This window comes from Haliotis asinina, chromosome 16 (genome assembly GCF_037392515.1).
Source record: "Haliotis asinina isolate JCU_RB_2024 chromosome 16, JCU_Hal_asi_v2, whole genome shotgun sequence".
Taxonomy (NCBI): domain Eukaryota; kingdom Metazoa; phylum Mollusca; class Gastropoda; order Lepetellida; family Haliotidae; genus Haliotis; species Haliotis asinina.
In genome coordinates this window covers 20,577,016-20,596,040 of record NC_090295.1, presented here as the reverse complement: position 1 = coordinate 20,596,040, position 19,025 = coordinate 20,577,016, and the positions used below count along the sequence as shown (strand labels likewise).

The 19,025-nt window shown below is 40.7% G+C and overlaps 2 protein-coding genes and 1 pseudogene across 2 annotated transcripts; all 3 read left to right on the top strand.

The window, feature by feature from the left end:
• The first annotated feature begins 847 nt into the window (after positions 1-847).
• On the top strand, positions 848-2,401 carry LOC137267668 (bile salt-activated lipase-like; annotated as a pseudogene).
• A 2,232-nt stretch (positions 2,402-4,633) lies between these two features.
• On the top strand, positions 4,634-6,224 carry LOC137268345 (bile salt-activated lipase-like). Its single transcript, XM_067802899.1, has one exon. It carries the CDS (start codon positions 4,680-4,682, stop codon positions 6,222-6,224), a length of 1,545 nt encoding a protein of 514 aa, XP_067659000.1. The 5' UTR covers positions 4,634-4,679.
• Positions 6,225-7,064: 840 nt separating this feature from the next.
• LOC137268344 (bile salt-activated lipase-like) lies at positions 7,065-10,620 on the top strand. The gene is made up of 2 exons (XM_067802898.1): positions 7,065-8,644; positions 10,345-10,620. The coding sequence occupies exons 1-2, from the start codon at positions 7,104-7,106 to the stop codon at positions 10,538-10,540; spliced, it is 1,737 nt and encodes a 578-aa protein (XP_067658999.1). The 5' UTR covers positions 7,065-7,103; the 3' UTR covers positions 10,541-10,620.
• The last annotated feature ends 8,405 nt before the right edge of the window (positions 10,621-19,025 follow it).

Genomic DNA, 19,025 nt, shown 5'->3' with positions numbered 1-19,025 from the left:
TTAGAAAGAGACTAAGCAAATATTTTGTCTGTAAGATTATTGTGCGATGCACCAATTTGCAGTTTTACAGTCTGTTCATAATCAACTATGGACCAGAAATTCCTAAGAAGCATTCTTCCTCTTTGAAGGGTTGATTGCTCTGGACAAATGACAATGGAAGCAGCACGGAATGAAGTTATGCACACCCCACTTCTTTTAATGTGATCAATGTGCAGTCAGATGTATGGCCCATTCCATGAGAAATGTCTCCATTTCCCTTCTAGTTATACTTATTGTACTGACACTTAGATGAAAATGGGCAAGAAAAGCAGTCTTCGCAGAACGAAAAAGGTGTTTAGGGGATCCTGACGTCTATGTTGTCACACGGATTTACATCAGACATTGTGTTAAGCCAGTGTTTTCTTTTGTGTAGCATCACACTTTACTATAATAATACTTGATTGTCCGTGGAATGATAATAATCGACTCTGTTCAGGTGATCAAATGACCAGATTCTTAGCACGCTGTCGTTCCTACTGTGCCTCTCCTGAGTTTTGTCCGAAGTGTTTCATCAGCTAATCAGCGTCGAGTCTGATTCGTTTTCGAAACGAGTGGACAGGACATTTGAAGTTCGAGTCAAGAAAATACCATAAACAGGCATCAAAGAGGATTAAATCCAAGCTCATTTCTGAACATTTCTAAAGGTAAAAGTGTCTGGCAGATGTTCATTGCAGATAAAGAGGAGTTAACTAGGGTATCTTGAATCTTGAAAGCTATTTATCCTATGATAGCAATTGCACAACTCACGTGGTTGTTACATAATATAAGCTTACAGGCTTCTAGGGTATGGCATTTCCCCAAAACAGCAATGGTTCTCATCGGAGTCTCCACCTTTCTGTTTATCTTGCAACACGTCAATGCTCAACCCATTGTCGACACCTCTTGGGGTATAGTTGAGGGGATCACGAATGTCACCGAGGACTGGACACCTTACCATGCATTTTTAGGAATCCCCTTCGCAGTTCCGCCTACTGGGAAAAAACGGTTCAAGCGACCACAGCCACATCCTGGGTTTAAACACACCTTCAAAACCAACAAATATGGTCCAGCATGCCTCCAAACTCTCAAAGCGTTTGGTGGACATGGTGCTACTGGAGACGAGGATTGCTTAACGCTGAATGTATTCACTCCGGTCTCAGTTACTCAAACCACGAACATTCCTGTCATTGTCTGGATACATGGAGGGGCATTCGTTACAGGAGATGCTTTCTCTTTTGACCCTTCATCAATTGTCGCCCATGGACAGGTCATAGTGGTGACCATCCAATATCGTTTGGGGCCGCTCGGGTTCCTCAGCACTGAGGACGATGCGTCAGCGGGAAACTATGGCCTCTGGGACCAACATCTTGCTCTACAATGGGTGAAGAAAAACATTGCATCTTTTGGCGGGGACATCAACAGTATTACTCTCATGGGAGAATCAGCAGGATCCGCTAGTGTGGCATTCCAGGCCTTGTACCCAGGGTCCAAGGGTTTGTTCCAGAGAATAATCATGCAGAGTGGGTCTGCCTCATCCTCTTGGGCTCACACAAGGAACCCTTTGAAATATACACGACAACTGGCTCAGAAAGTAAACTGTTCCTCCCACAGTGATTCAGCATCCATGATCGCCTGCCTGAGGTCCGTGCCTGCCAAGAGGTTGACTGCAGCATCATGGCCAATGGGAAAAGAACCCGTCACAGCATTAGCCGAGTTCCGTTTTGTACCTACTGTTGATGGGATATTTGTCAAAGATGATCCGTTCGTCCTAATGAACTCTCCAGGGTACCTGAGGCAGGCAGGACTTTAAACTCTGGATTGCATGGTGTCCGTGGTAAGCAATGAAGGAGGAATCTATAAGGCAATTGCAAAGGCTGCTGATAATCACTACCACTCGTCGTTTTCCTCATCGGTCCAGAACAAGACTTTCTACAGGAACACCTTCATCCCAGAGGTTCTGCAGCTATATTTTGGAGCATCTTCCACTGACATGAGACAGGCTGTGGCTAAAGTGTATGCCCCCTCTCAAGGTCATACCGTAGTTTTTCAGGTAGTAATGAACACTTTCGGTGATGCTGGAATGGTTGCACCAGTGACACTCTTCGCCAGGGAACATGCTAAGCTGACGAACAGCTTGAAAACAGGGAAGAAGACCTACATGTACGTGTTTGACCACGTCCCATCCTTTGTCGTTGGTCATGGGAAGGGAATGAATCATGGTGATGATCTCATATATACGTTTGGTCTCAACAGAGCCTACTTGGCTGCTATGGCGAAAACATTCCCCAACAGTACAACAGAACCAGACCAATCCGAAAAGGAACTTGCACATACATTAATGGGACTGCTGACAGATTTTGCAAGACATGGGTATGTTCACTAAATATTCGTTGTAAGAAAATTGGATATGTGGTGACTATTTCAGCTTGATTGTGTCAAAATGGTAGAATGAGGTGTGATAAAGTGTGTTTGTTAGACTGCCCTATTCTGTAGTTATCCAGCCTGTTCACACAAGAGCAGAGTAGTGAAAGCTCGTTATGAGTGACAGTCCAAGTAATTTGAATTGAACATACAGCGTCAATTGCAAAGAATACCAAGTCTTGATTACTTATGAATCAAATTGGTGTAAAGACAGAATGGCTGTGAAAACTATTTCATTGTCTCGATGAAGATCAGATATGATTTCGAGAAAGACAGGTGTTTCAGAGAAAGAGGTAAGCATATCCTGTTTAACCGGTAGCTCTGGCCATTCGCAAGATTTGCGGCAAATTGAAAGTATCTTTGGCATGTTAATGCTCACCAGTCCCTCTGCCATAGTGGCCTATGAACAGACAGAACAGTAATCAATGAACTAGGAAATCCAGTTAGATAATTTGGAATTTGGACTTACTACAGTGTAGACGTCCACAGATCCCGATGCTTATAGGTGAGAGGAAAAACCGTTTTAACAATAGATTGTTTTAGAACACATGAAAAGACAGACTGAACGATCAGAACTCATCTCATATGACTACTGTCACAGGTAACGTTAGCCTTCTTATCCAGGAAGATGCCGCAGATTCCCTCAGGGCGGTACTAACAACACCTGACAATTGAAAGAAAATGAGGTCTTGGTCTTGATTTTCAAGTGTTAGACCACCTCACCGCCCCTATTTTGGATTTAGGAGCGTGTTTTCATACAATACCGTGAAACAAAAAAATGTGACATCCTAATGGAACACCTTTCAGTATGAGTGTAGGTATAGCTCTTTTTGGCTCAACTTTAGGACGCAAAGTGGCTGTGAACCTAGCAAATTAATTGTCATACTTTTTGCACCGAAGGGCGAACTTGATGAAATGAAAATCGAAAGTGTCAGATGTGTCTGAAAAGATTGACATGTGATGGTTCCCAAATTCCTCATACAAACCTGTATGTTGTGAGGGAGTTTAGTTGTATGCTGCCCACCGCAATATTCCAGCTACATTTCGGAGGTCTGTAAATAATTTAGCCTGGACCAGACTATCCAGTAATCAACGATACGAGCATCGATCTACTCTACTGAGACACGATGACATGTGTCAGCCAAGGCAGTAAGCCTGACCACCCGATCCTGCTAGTCGCCTCTAATGACAAGCATGGGTTACTGAAGATCAGTTTTAACCCGGATCTTCAAGTGTAACATCTATATGGAGTAAATATGGGATGGCACTCTTAGACTGCTGAATCCATTATTACAAAATATATGGCCTTTACAAGACTGCACGATTTCGAAAACAATCTTTCAATCTTATTCTAGATGTGTTCGTCTGCATGTCTCTTTGCTGTTGAAGGGCGGTTGAGTAACTTGCGTTTAATACGTTCGCTCGTTACACCGAAGACACGAGATCAATTCCCCACATGGACACAATGTGTAGCCCATTTTTGGTGTCCCCTGCTGTGGTATTTTTTCCCTATTGCTAAAAGCGCCGCAAAACTAAACTCACGTTCTCTTTTCTTTTCAACATGTGTTTTACACCTTCAACAGATTTCTGAAACGATCCCACATTGAGTTTTAAAAACCCATGCCCATCACAACCGCGATTGGTGGCCCTTTGCAGGAATGAACATGATTACGAATGAACCAGTGGGAGTGGGAGGATTGGATGGAAACAACACACAACAAAGCATGAAATAGAAAAGGCCTGGTTACCAAGCCAGTGAACAATAGTGTGAGCATAAATACATCTCTTGCAGAATGGCGTCTTATGTCACTGGCTACAGCAACAGTAGGCAACAGTCAATCTGCTTCCCAAAGAATGTATTTCTGAATGTGAAAAATGTTTTGCTTAGTCGTTGCTGATTTAAAGCAAGTGAGTTTCTTCAACTCAATACCTTTATCAGCATGATAGCACTTTCGTAGGTAAGGAGGTCCCGTCAGTTGATCTTTCTGATCAATCAGGTTTATTGCTTCTCGGTAGGAGTGATTACATCCTTTCAAGGTCTCGGTTTGGAAAATTTACATCAAGTGGGATCAGAGGGACTTTAATCCCAAGTCACTATCATTTGTGAACATGTGAATTGTCCATTGTGTCTGGTACATGTTACAATACAGATAAGGTTGAGGTTATCTTCAGCTATTTATACAACCAGTTACTGACATATAAAATAACCCGCGAGTCTAGTTGTTCCTAAAACTGCCAGAATGTTTGTCATCGGGATCTTTACCTTGCTGTTAACCTTCCAACACCTTAACGCCCTGCCTGTCATCGATGCCCCTTGTGGTGTAGTTGAGGGGATCACGAACGTCACGGAAGACTGGACATCTTATCATGCATTTTTAGGAATCCCCTTCGCAGTTCCGCCTACTGGGAACAAACGGTTTAAGCGACCACAGCCACATCCTGAGTTTAAGCACACCTTCAAAGCCAACAAATATGGTCCAGCGTGCCTTCAGAGAATCACGTCTTCTGGTAATAGTATTGCTACTGGGGACGAGGATTGTTTGACCCTCAATGTATTCACTCCAGCTTCAGTTACTCAAACCACGAAAATCCCTGTAATTGTCTGGATACATGGAGGGGGATTCATTCAAGGGAACGCTTTCACCTATGACCCTTCATCGATTGTCGCCCATGGACAGGTCATAGTGGTGACCATCCAATATCGTTTGGGGCCGCTCGGGTTCCTCAGCACTGAGGACGATGCGTCAGCGGGAAACTATGGCCTCTGGGACCAACATCTTGCTCTGCAATGGGTGAAGAAAAACATTGCATCTTTTGGCGGGGACATCAACAGCATTACTCTTATGGGAGAATCAGCAGGATCCGCTAGTGTGGCATTCCAGGCCTTGTACCCAGGGTCCAAGGGTTTGTTCCAGAGGATAATCATGCAGAGTGGGTCTGCCTCATCCTCTTGGGCTCACACAAGGAACCCTTTGAAATATACACGACAACTGGCTCAGAAAGTAAACTGTTCCTCCCACAGTGATTCAGCATCCATGATCGCCTGTCTGAGGTCCGTGCCTGCCAAGAGGTTGACTGCAGCATCATGGCCAATGGGAAATGTACCCGTCACAGCATTAGTCGAGTTCTATTTTGTACCTACTGTTGACGGGGTGTTTGTCAGAGACGATCCGTTGACACTAATGAACTCCGAAACTTACCTAAAGCAGGCAGGATTTCAAAATCTTGACTGCATGGTGTCCGTGGTAAGCAACGAAGGGGGAATCTTTAAGAGCCTCGCAAAACCAGCTGGTGATCAGTTCCACACTTCATTACAGTCATCAGTTCAGAACAGGGCATTCTACAGGAACACCTTCATCCCAGAGCTTCTGCAGGTATACTTCGGAGCATCTTCTTCTGACATGACACAGGCAGTGGCTAAGGTGTATGTCCCCTCTCCAAGCCATACCGTTACTCTTCAGGCAGTAATGAACACTCTTGGTGACGCTGGAATGGTTGTCCCCGCGACCCACTTTGCCAGGGAACATGCAAAACTGACGAGCAGCTTGAAAACAGGGAAGAAGACCTACATGTATGTGTTTGACCACATCCCATCCTTTATTGTTGGTCATGGGAAGGAGGTGGATCATGGTGAGGACCTCATGTACACATTTGGTCTGAACAAAGCCTTCGTGGCGACTATAGAAGACCTGTTCCAAAACAATGTAACAGTTCCAAACCAGTCTGAAAAGGAGCTTGCACATACGATGATGAGGCTGCTGACAGATTTCGCAAGACATGGGTAGGTATCTAAAATATTCTTTGAAATGCGTTGATATGTTAGAAAGAGGCTAAGCAAATATTTTGTCTGTAAGATTATAGTGCGATGCACCAATTTGCAGTTTTACAGTCTGTTCATAATCAACTATGGACCAGAAATTCCTAAGAAGCATTCTTCCTCTTTGAAGGGTTGATTGCTCTGGACAAACGACAATGGAAGCAGCACGGAATGAAGTCATGCACACCCCACTTCTTTTAATATGATCGATGTGCAGTCACATGTATGGCCCATTCCATGAGAAAAGTCTCCATTTCCCTCCTAGTTATTGCATTCAAACTTTGATGAAAATGGGCAAAACAAAATCATGGTTCGCAGAACGAAAAACGTGTTTAGGGGATCCTGACGTCTATGTTGTCACACGGATTTACAGCAGACATTGTGTTAAGCCAGTGTTTTCTTTTGTGTAATATCACACTTTGCAAGAATAATACTTGATTGTCCGTGGAATGATAATAATCGACTCTGTTCAGGTGATCAAATGACCAGGTTGTTAGTACGCAGTTGTTCCTACTGTGCCTCTCCTGAGTTTTGTCCAAAGTGCTTCATCAGCTAATCAGCGTCGAGTCTGATTCGTTTTCGAAACGAGTGGACAGGACATTTGAAGTTCGAGTCAAGAAAATACCATAAACAGGCATCAAAGCGGATTGAATCCAAGCTATCATTTGTGAAAATTTCTAAAGGTAAAAGCGTCTGGCCGATTTTCATTGCAGATAAAGAGGAGTTAACTAGGGTATCTTGAATCTTGAAAGCTATTTATACTATGATAGCGATTGCACAAGTCACGTGGTTGTTACATAATATAAGCTTACAGGCTTCTAGGGTATGGCATTTCCCCAAAACAGCAATGGTTCTCATCGGAGTCTCCACCTTTCTGTTTATCTTGCAACACCTCAATGCTCAACCCATTGTCGACACCCCTTGGGGTATAGTTGAGGGGATCACGAATGTCACTGAGGACTGGACACCTTACCATGCATTTTTAGGAATCCCCTTCGCAGTTCCGCCTACTGGGAAAAAACGGTTCAAGCGACCACAGCCACATCCTGGGTTTAAACACACCTTCAAAACCAACAAGTATGGTCCAGCATGCCTCCAAACTCTCAAAGCGTTTGGTGGACATGGTGCTACTGGAGACGAGGATTGCTTAACGCTGAATGTATTCACTCCGGTCTCAGTTACTCAAACCACGAACATTCCTGTCATTGTCTGGATACATGGAGGGGCATTCGTTACAGGAGATGCTTTCTCTTTTGACCCTTCATCAATTGTCGCCCATGGACAGGTCATAGTGGTGACCATCCAATATCGTTTGGGGCCGCTCGGGTTCCTCAGCACAGAGGACGATGTGTCAGCGGGAAACTATGGCCTCTGGGACCAACATCTTGCTCTGCAATGGGTGAAGAAAAACATTGCATCTTTTGGCGGGGACATCAACAGCATTACTCTCATGGGAGAATCAGCAGGATCCGCTAGTGTGGCATTCCAGGCCTTGTACCCAGGGTCCAAGGGTTTGTTCCAGAGGATAATCATGCAGAGTGGGTCTGCCTCATCCTCTTGGGCTTATACAAGGAACCCTTTGAAATATACACGACAACTGGCTCAGAAAGTAAACTGTTCCTCCCACAGTGATTCAGCATCCATGATCGCCTGTCTGAGGTCCGTGCCTGCCAAGAGGTTGACTGCAGCATCATGGCCAATGGGAAATGTACCCGTCACAGCATTAGTCGAGTTCTATTTTGTACCTACTATTGATGGGATATTTGTCAAAGATGATCCGCTCGTCCTAATGAACTCTTCAGGTTACCTAAAGCAGGCAGGACTTCAAACTCTGGATTGCATGGTGTCCGTGGTAAGCAACGAAGGAGGAATCTATAAGGCAATTGCAAAGGCTGCTGATGATCACTATCACTCGTCGTTTTCCTCATCGGTTCAGAACAAGACTTTCTACAGGAACACCTTCACCCCAGAAGTTCTGCAGCTATATTTTGGAGCATCTTCCATTGACATGAGACAGGCTGTGGCTAAGGTGTATGCCCCCTCTCAAGGTCATACCGTAGCTCTTCAGGCAGTAATGAACACATTCGGTGATGCTGGAATGGTTGCCCCGGTGACGCTCTTCGCCAGGGCACATGCAAAGCTGACGAGCAGCTTGAAAACGGGGAAGAAGACCTACATGTATGTGTTTGACCACATCCCATCGTTTATAAGCGTTCAGGCCAAGGGGGCGGATCATGGCCAAGACCTCATGTACACTTTTGGTCTCACCGAAGCTATCATGGCTCCTTTGGCAGCACTTTTTCCCAACGGTACATCCCATCCAGATCTATCGGAAAAGGAGTTGGCACACACAGTGATGGGACTGCTGACAGGTTTTGCGAGAAATGGGTATGTTCACCATATATCCTTCATGAAAGAATGTAGGCATTGCGATGACCTATTTTAACTTGATGGTGTCAAAATGGTAGGATATCAGAGTGCAAATACGTTGTTTGTTAACCTGCCCAACTCGGCAATATTCCAGCCGGTTCATATTCGAGTTTGCAACAGAATGGAGTAAAATTGAATGGATGTTTTTCAAAGGTAGGCAAGTCCCGTTAGTAAATTGGCGCTATTCACTTATTAACATTTGTCTATGATAACTCGCTGGACCCAGTCCAAAATAAGGTCCTTTGGGTAGCCTTGTGGTTATGACTTCACTCCGAATCCGGAGACCATGGTTCGATTCCCCACATGAGTACAGTGAGTGGCCCCTGCGATAATAATGTTCAAACCATACTGACTGACTCACTCTGTCTATAATATGTTGAAGGTAATATGTGAAACAATTCTGTCATTTTTCCAATGTTAATTTTTCGAAACATCTAAGTTATTAAGTCATTCCATCTGAGCAATCAGGATGCCTCTAACAGCCAGCAAAGTTTGTTGTGGACAACAAACCAGGAATGACCACGAGGTGATCCGTGGAGCGCAAAACGTTGCCCTTAGTGAGCACATCTAATTTGATCGCAGACACCATCGTGTCAGAGTGGTGATATTAACCAACCATGGATTTGTATCGCAATGTGTTTGCTGCATGTTTTGGGGTAGTGAATAGTTTTTGAGATATGTTTGATAATTACACAGTAGGCCTCTCTGCAAATCACGAAATGGGATGCCTGACATAATACGAGAATAGCAGCTCACCTGCATGGAGTGAAATATTTACAGGAACAGGTGTGGGTTTATTTATGAATCCACTTCCTTCAGGTGATCTCTCAGTCAGCTTCCCAAAGAACGTTTTTCTACGTTTGTGTTTGTTTTCAAGGTCATCGTTGGTGAAACTTTGAAACCATATCTGTTACCTCGATTCAGTGTCTTTCTTCATCATGATAGGACAAGTCTTTCCAAGGAGGTCCTGTCAGATGTTTCACATTGTAGTTTAGGTTGAGATTGAGTAAGTAGAGGTTATAAGTGTATCTTGTATATCTCCAACTATTCATACAACCACAGCGGGTGACTGGCACATGAAATAACCCTCGAGAAAGAATCTTTGTGACGTGATTGTTACATGCGTCTTCTTCACCATGCTGTTAACCTTCCAACACCTTGACGCCTGCCTGTCATAGACTTGCAGAATGTGCTAAACTTTCCGTAAACTCTCAAGTAAAAGAAATGCAAGTCTAGCATAAAGTATGTATGTACTTATTTTTAACAGCATAGAATACAAATACTGTTGTGTTGTTGAAGAAAGTCCAGGTTACCTCTTTCAGCATGTGGACGAGCGTCGGTGACGTGGGGGAATAATGGAACAACGTGGGATCTGATGGCTTGGTCAATGTAACGCTGAGCTGTGACCCCATGTCCTCATCCTTGACCCACATTCTGGAAGCACATTGGTCCAAGACTGGCATAAGTTCAATTCCGGCCCAAATCATGACTCTAGGAGAATGCTACAACGATCAAAATGACCTATCTTGTTTCACTTTTCAGATTTTTACTTCAGGCTCTCGTGTCATTTCAAGTGATATAACGCAAAAGTTATGTGGCTCACCTGCAAGTTGTGAAGTACTTTAAGTGAGCTGATAATCATTGTCTCTTCATTACAGTGATCCCAACAATGCTGTAAGGTTTGGACTGCACCAGACTTGGCCCCAGTTCACGGAGCCAGGGGAACAGTATCTGCTTCTTAGTGCCAACATGTCCGTCAAGTCCAAGCCTTACAAGGACAGAGTCGCCTTGTGGACGCAGACGCTGCCGCGTCTCGTACAAGCTGCAAAGCACCACCCCAGCATTGTCGGTTAGCTGCAACACGCGCAGTTTTCGAATAAAAATGGGATGTCAATTGTATTTGAATGTATGATTGAGTGAAAAATCCAGAAGCTTATAGTTGAGTTAGGTTTTACGTCGCATCGGCATTTTTCAACAACATAACGGCCAAGTCTCAGGAGCTTATTTATTGCAAATAGTTGACATCTCTAATCTCATAGGTGCTTTTAGGAGTTGAAATTTTAACAGGTGATGATACGAGTTAGAACTGGTCCGCAGCAAACCATGCTTGTAAGAATTAAATAACGGATAGGGAGGTCAGGTCCACCCACTTGGTTGACACGTCATCGTGTACAAGTTCGGTAGATCAATGTTCATGCTGTTGACCACTGGATTGTCCGGTTCGGTTCGGACTCGATTATTTACAGACTGCCACTTTACAGCTGGAAAATTACTGAGTGTGGCGTTACACAACACAACAAACAAAACCATCAGTTTTGTGTAAATAATTAGACACCTGTAAAATGTTTCCAAGACCTAAAACAGTATTTTACGTACGCTTCGCAATGTTGCTCGATCAAATTTGATAATCGTTTAAACATATTTAATCCATGAGTTCAAAGCGCTTATGTTCACAATAATTAGTTCAATGACGCCATTTAGTTAACACGTCCTTTCCAGAATTGTGCAAATCGGTGACTGGTACTGCTCAGCTGCCAGTTATCTGAGGCTGCTGATTGTGGCGGTCTGACATGTGTCAACCAAGTCAGCGAGTCTGACCACCCGATCCCGTTAGCCGCCTCTTACGACAAGCATAGTCACCTTTCATGGCAAGCATGGGTTGCTGAAGGCCTATTCTACCCGGACCTTCAAGGGTCCCCAAACCTGGAAGACCGAGGTAGTCCAGTGTCCGTTAGGATCGAGTAGGAATTCGTCTGGGAAGACGGATCCCATTACCCTTGCCGCAGAAATCTGTCGATAAAGCTGAGTAGGAGTCGGGCTCTCCACGAGTATCACCAGGAGGTCGCGAACTGCTGGTCAGAAGTCCCTGTCTAGCATACGGACACAGGCAGGAGTGTGTTTATGAACCGCTTTTATCAATATTCCACCAGTGACACTGCAGGGGAGGCCAGAAATAGGCTTCACACATGGTACCTGTGTGGTGAATAGAGTTGTGATTGTTTGCGATGGCTCGGTGATGTTGAGGGCTAATTTCGTATAACTGCACGTTGCAGTCTATCTGGGACACTGACTGGTAACGTTATCATCAGGAAGTTCTGGATACTGTCGTCGTGCCACAGTTTGAAAACTATCCCCTCAATATACAAAGATGACAAAACGACCTCGTCAGACTACTTGCAGGAAAACGCCATCAAATGAGCAATGTTTTTAACTGCATATACAACATGTAGTGCTTACAGCACGTGGTACTTGCAACTGATTAATGTTCACGTGTATGTAAATCTGTTTGTACTTATCAACACCTTTTTAGGGTTATGTTCCTTTATTTCGCATCTCTTGTCATTAGATTCCTGCTCGACTGTTTATTTTTCTGTCACTGCTTAAATACTATTTCTCTGTAAATCTATGATAATCTAGATCCTCTACAGTTTTATTTTGCCGACAGATTTTATAGTCCAAAAGTTATATGATGTTTTTTTTAACCCCTAGTTATTTTAGTAACTTCAATATGTCTGAAATACTGCATTTCATCAGGGTGACTCTAAATTCTAACTCGCTCATGCTTCTCTCCCACACTGGGACACAACCAAAAAACATCTGATCCAAATATCATGGGTTCTGTTGAAACTGATTCCAACATCATGTGATCTGCAAACTGGCTGGGATTGGGAACACATTGGACAGTCAACGCTCCTTCTAGATTCACCCCAACTTACCAATTACGTTCAGCTGGCCAAACCCTCAAATAAGAGTGTCAGTTAAAAGACAACAGTCTGACTTCATAAATATCATTGGAATGGTTATGTACAGAATTCCTCTTAAAGCATCCACTTCATAATATACATTCTAGGATACATGTGATAATACCATGTCTATATTGAAACATGTTATATTCGGGATTACACTTCCTTTATAAAGTACAGATTCTCGTACTTTAACTGGGTGGAGTCCCATCCGGGATTAAAACACACATCCTTTGTGGCGAGTTAGGCATCTTATCGCCAGCACACAAAGTCAGCCATCTAACTCACTCAGCCACCGCAGTTCTATTGATTGAGATAATATTTAACGCTGTATGTATTTTGGCCATTAAACAGTGATGATACTTGGTGCTCCTGAAAAAGGTTTTAACAATGGCTTCTTATTATGTGACATTTGCATCAGCAGATCCTGGCACAGCTAAGGAATACAACTTGATCTTTACATCCTGTGTTGCTTCTTTGGCACCAGGGGGGCGGTGGGGTAGCCTAATGGTTAAAGCGTTCGCTCGTCACGCCGAAGACCCGGGTTCGATTCCCCACATGGGTACAATGTGTGAAGCCCATTTTCTGGTGTCCCTCGCCGTGATATTGCTGTAATATTGCAAAAAGCAGTACCCAGATGAACACAAGGACAATGTCAAGGGAGAAAACTCCAAATAACCTCCAAATGGACGTCCCCATTAAATGACGAAACAAAAAACACAGAACAGACCACAACTGTTTTGTTTATTGGATTTACTGATTGTCTGCAAGGAGGTATACAGTCTATCAACTTTGCACACTGTACACTGATCAAACTCAACACTTGCCGATCGGCAAAAGCCACCAAAGCAATTAATAAAATATATTTCTCAGTTATAAAGCATTAATTCAAGCCCCGTGTCCTGGGACCCATCTTTGGTTTGCAATGAAACATGATGGATGAAACTAACAAAGGGGGCATGTCAAAAGTTCCAAAGCCATTTTTCACGAAATATTGGCATTTTAATGAAATTTGTATGAAAATGTCATACATCTACACCACATGAAGCTTAAGTTCAAAAAAAGCTGACAGAACTTTTGACAGTGTCCCTTAGCTTTAAGCCACCAAATAGCTTCCACGGGATTAAGCCCTTCTGGGGTATTGTTAATGGATTAAAGGAAAAGCTAGCACCAGATTGAACTGGTTCAAAGTCACAATTATCAATCAGAATTCAATTTTATTTTTCCTGAAAGTACTCAGTTAGACAGAAAAGTTGTCGATTTTGAAAAGGACAAGAGAATAACACCAAAGAAGACTTTTAACTTATGGAAAAACATCATTATCCATTTTGGCATTGAAGATGTGTGATATTTTGGACAATGTTTCTGAAAATGTACATGAAAAATATAATGTGCATGTGACGGAAATCATCATCATCATCATCATCATCATCATCCTTTTCTGCTGAATCAATTAAAATGTTGTTCAAAACTACAGTAGAACACTACAAAATGTGTATTCAGAAATATATTGAAAACCTTTCACATGACAATGAAATCATAGAGAAGTTGTCATTTCTATAAAAATGCTATTGATTTTTTCAGTACTTCTTTCCTGAAGTGAAAATATCAAAATTCAATTTTCAAGATTGAAATTTCTAATTTTTAAACCTGAATAAACAAGAAAGACATCCATCCACAGAACGGACTTCAATGCCAAAATGTTGGTATGACTAACATCCTCTTGAATCTGGTTCCATGACAGAGCCATTGTAAATTTTTCATGGTTAAGAGCAGAGATCTACACTATGCAACAAAAATAAATGACAGATAAAACTGGTGATAACATAATGATATATATTTGTGAGACAGGGAGTTGAGTGAACATTCAACCTAATGCTAAACAGATACACCTTTTCACATACACGTATCTACAGCTGCAAGTTACGGACACAAGGAGGATTCAGTATTTTCTTCACAACCATTCGACTTTGATACAAATACATGTATTAATCAAATCACAATATTTGTGATTTTTTCCAAACATTTTTGGATCAAAAACTCACTATATCAAACTATATATAAACACTACAGCCATAATGAGAGGGATGCTTAATTTGTGGAATTTTCAACATGCTAAAATTAACAACTTAATAAAACAACCGTGCTTACATTATGACAAGATTTGGGGCATGAACTGACAGATTGTCATAATGTTCTGGACATAAAATACTGTATGTCCTCACGCTGCTTAGAGCTCAGACAAGGTTAACTTCAGTACAACTAGGCTCAGCTTCACAAAGCAATCTTAGCACAAAGACATCAGTAGCCCCAACACTTTAACAGTTTTTAATCATAGCACTGAGATCAAGTAGTGCTGTAACTGGGACCATCTCCACAAAGTAATCACACCCATACGACTGTCGTAAAAACTTGTCTTATTATCATCTTAGCACTACGATCACTTTGTAATCAGGACCCAGAGATCAATTCCAGAAAGTAATCACAGCCCTATGACTGTCGTAAGTCTGTGTTAAAAGATTTGTATTACTATCATCTTAGTGCTACAAACACTTTGTAAGGAGCAAGGGACCAATTTCACAAAATAATTACAGCCCTACGACTTTCATAAATCTGTGTTAAACGATTGCTCTTATGATCATCTAAGCACTATGATCACTTTGTAACCAGGAGCCAGGGGCCAATTCCACAAAGTAATCACAGTCCTACGACTGTTGTAAATCTGTGTTAAAGGCTTGCTCTTATGATCATCTTAGCACTAAGATCACTTTGTAATCAGGACCCAGGGACCAATTCCACAAAGTTATTAAAGCCCTGCGACTGTCGTACGTCTAAGTTAAAAGACAGCTCTTCCAATCACCTTAGTGCTACAATCACTTAGTGATCAGGGCTAAGGGTCCTGTTCCACAAAGGAACTACCATATGCCTGTGTTATAGCATGGCAAAACTGGGGGACCTTGTCTTTACTCCTTTCAGATATGGGACATCAGAGCTTAGTCGCCTTAGAAACGGGGGAAGATAGTTGCAACTTGCCCATCTTATTTCCAGGTTGTACTCCAGTTTCCAAACCCTACAATTCCATCCAGCCATTAACAAAAAAAAGAGCCTATAACAGTAAATCAATGGTTGACATGTTGTAATTTGATTTCTCTATAAATATCAAATGTACAATATGTTAAAACAAAATAAGAAAATTCAAGAAAAATTCAGAAAGAAATTAGAAATAATATTTTCATAAGACCTTTTTAATGAATTTTGTTGGAAAACAACTTCACGCAGCTATCAAAAAAGAGAAAATAGGAACAATCATTCGGTCATAAAATTAATTCAAACAAAACCCTAGCACAATGATCCATTCAGAAACTGTTAGTACTTCAACTAAAAATAAACATAAACAATCCATAACTGAGATTAAAATAAACAAAAACAGTCAAATTAAACAAATTAAGCATGCCTCTTAATTGCACATTCATCTTCACTCTCATTAATTTAAATAATCATAAATAATCAAGACACTGATTTAAATCAAAGTGATCATGTTGAAGGCAGTATTACGACTGGGAATCCCTTCAGTCCAAAATAACCTTGAGCCAAAGCTACAAACATTAGTAAAAACTGCTCAAACTTTCAACCATGTACTTAAAAATACATCTGAAGATAACATAGAGGAGCATCATCACCAGTAGCCTGTCCTAGGGTATTTTGGCAGCTGTGGACACTAATCCCAGTCTTGCAGTCAACACTGTGAAAGGAACCAAAATATGGTTGACCATTTTCATAAACATATATATCAAGATAACCAACAATTTAAAGCCAAGGCATCATGCATATCATAAGCATTTTGAAATCCATGTGACAAAACAGTTTTCATGAGTAAATGCTTCAAGTCTTTCCAGGTCAGATTTGGGTACACAATTCAAAATTAAACATTTGAACAGGTTCATTTTTCTTGGTAATGGAACATATACAACTATTTGTGTTACCGTAATCAATGTAATTTGAGCACATGCTTACAACCAAATCAGATGACGGGGGTAATTAACATGATCTGATCACTCTAATACTTTTATCAGCTGACGACTTAAATAAAACCATAATAATATTATAAAAGATCTTGGCCATACAAAACCATTTCTGACAAACTGACAAAAATATCTTTAAATTATTACACCAATATGCAAAAGCTTGGATGGCAAGTGCCAGATTTATCTGAGGTGAAAAGTATTTACTCTCATGTCAATGTCAACATAATTCTGCTGTAGATTTACATTTGGAAACGAAGGCTACCTATTGCCTAAATCCAAAACATCACATTTTCTCCCAGTACCACAAAATTCCGTCCATGTTACATGTAATATGATCAGTTAATGACCTGAGCTGAAAAACAAATATGAGACTTTGATATAGGCCGAGATGCAGAAGTATGAGATATTTTTTCGACTCTGACCATTTTCTTCTACTCTTATTTAATACCAACTCAATTCTTAAAGAATGCTAGGAGAGCTTAGAAATAGGACAGGGGAGTTTGGGATGAGAGCTTGCAGGGAAGATCGTATTTCACGGTGTGGTTACTTGTTTCTGTGCTGTAACTTCAGTGACTACGGTACCACGCAAACATTGTTGTCTTGTATAGAAAAACAAAACATCTGTGGTTGCCATGGGGAACTTGCATTTGGAAGATCAATGACATGAGCAGAGATGAAAAAACGAACAAAATAAGATCTTATCTCAGCTATAGATCAATATCACAAGATTCCATCTTTCGTCTTAAAAAACATTGAAAAAAGTTCAATCTACAAAGTCTTTGGTATCGTCTATTAAATACATCCACACAGAGCCTTAACACAATTCTGTGCAACATTTAAGTCTCTATCACCACAAGTGCATTATACAGTATATGAAACCATGCAAGTTGAATAAATGATATGTAGTGACTATCAAATAAAAAAGAAGTTGTGGGTGTTGTTACTGTAGCAGCTCAATTAAAATTTCATCTGAGTAGTGACCATGCTTGGTTAATACAGGCAAATTCACTTCACCAAGAATTGACAAAAATCATTTACCTTTCTTGGCATCACAAATACAGGGTTATACTCATATTTTTTAAAAAATTCAATTTCAACATTCTTCATTGATATAAAATAAAGTTTAGATTGGACATTAGGAGCATGCAAATTGTTGAAAAATGATTTTTATCAACATTTTTTCAACATCTAGCACTATGGCACAAACATTAAATAATAAATACATTTTCAGCTTTCTAATGTAGTTATCTCCCCTTAACCAGGCTTAAGGCTACCTCAGTCTTTTGTGATATATTAATTCTTTGCAAGCACTGATTATTTATATTTACAAACTCTTCAGAATAAATATACCAGCATTTAAAATACCTTTACATTAATTTGTAGACATCAGTACAAATCTAAATCCACAGATTGTTCTGCACTTCCAGCAATTTATTTCACATAGTTTCAACGCAAATGATATCAAAAGTGTTTCGTGGGGAATAGTGATATGTTTCAATTTGCCATTAAGAAATAAGACAGGTCTTTGGTGAATTGACATCAAAATCTATGAAAAAATAACAATACTTACAACAACAAAAAGATTCAACAGGAGTGTATCGTATTAGTTGGGACTCATTGTTGTACGACATACAAATAGACAGTACCCTCTAAAACTGGGATCTTATTAAAAATTACAACATAACAGGAGGACCTACAAAGTAAGGATAGTAACATGGTACAAAATGGAAAGTTGTTATCTGCAAATAATTTCACAGGTATGTGATTTTTCATCTTCCCAAGTTGACAAACAATATAATTAAAATAGTAGCACACATTTGCTTCTTGGAAATGTTTTGTTGCGATTGTTTCACTTCGGCCAAAATAAATTTATTACCATACTTTCATACACAGGCCTCAGCATGCCACTCTGTTATTTTATAGTCTCAAGATGAAAAAATCACTTAGCATTTAACTGAATTCAAATATATTGTATACCAAGTCATATAAAACACGGATGAAGTTTTGAAACACGAGATGTAATTAATGTCTCTGAACATAATTTCTATTTTTCTCTTCTAAAATCTGATAATTATTTTAAAATTCAGACATTAATTTATTATGGCCTTGATGACACATCTGAAAATTACACCTTACAAATGTATCTGTACATAACACCACATTTAAATATGCTTCTCCGGAAATGTTTTCAATTTGAAGCTGTGGTTACCTTCATACAAATTGGTAGAAAAAGATCATCGTCTACGTGTGAAACTACAAATGTGAACTACATCTAAATACCATTAGCTGAATCCCAACTAATATCCAACATCATTTCTTAAACAACAGCTGACAGCACAGACAGCAATCAATGAGATTTGGCTTTCTTTCGATCATAATGGAATACTGTTTTGAGTTCGTGTCATAAATATAATTTATTTGTAATAATCATAAAATTTACGGCATAATTTGGGTTCTCCAACCCACAAACAACTCTAACAATATTTAATACATACGTTGAAACACTGGGACAAAGTTTTGAAAACATTTTGGTTGACAATGGAAAAATGACCCATGACAATATACAACAAT

Bases quoted from the DNA above. Each gene is read 5' to 3' on its own strand.
- LOC137268344 (XM_067802898.1), top strand. From the start codon at position 7,104: ATGGTTCTCATCGGAGTCTCCACCTTTCTGTTTATCTTGCAACACCTC. The intron at 8,645-10,344 runs GTATGTTCACCA...TCTTCATTACAG, and splicing joins ACAGGTTTTGCGAGAAATGG to TGATCCCAACAATGCTGTAA.
- LOC137268345 (XM_067802899.1), top strand. From the start codon at position 4,680: ATGTTTGTCATCGGGATCTTTACCTTGCTGTTAACCTTCCAACACCTT.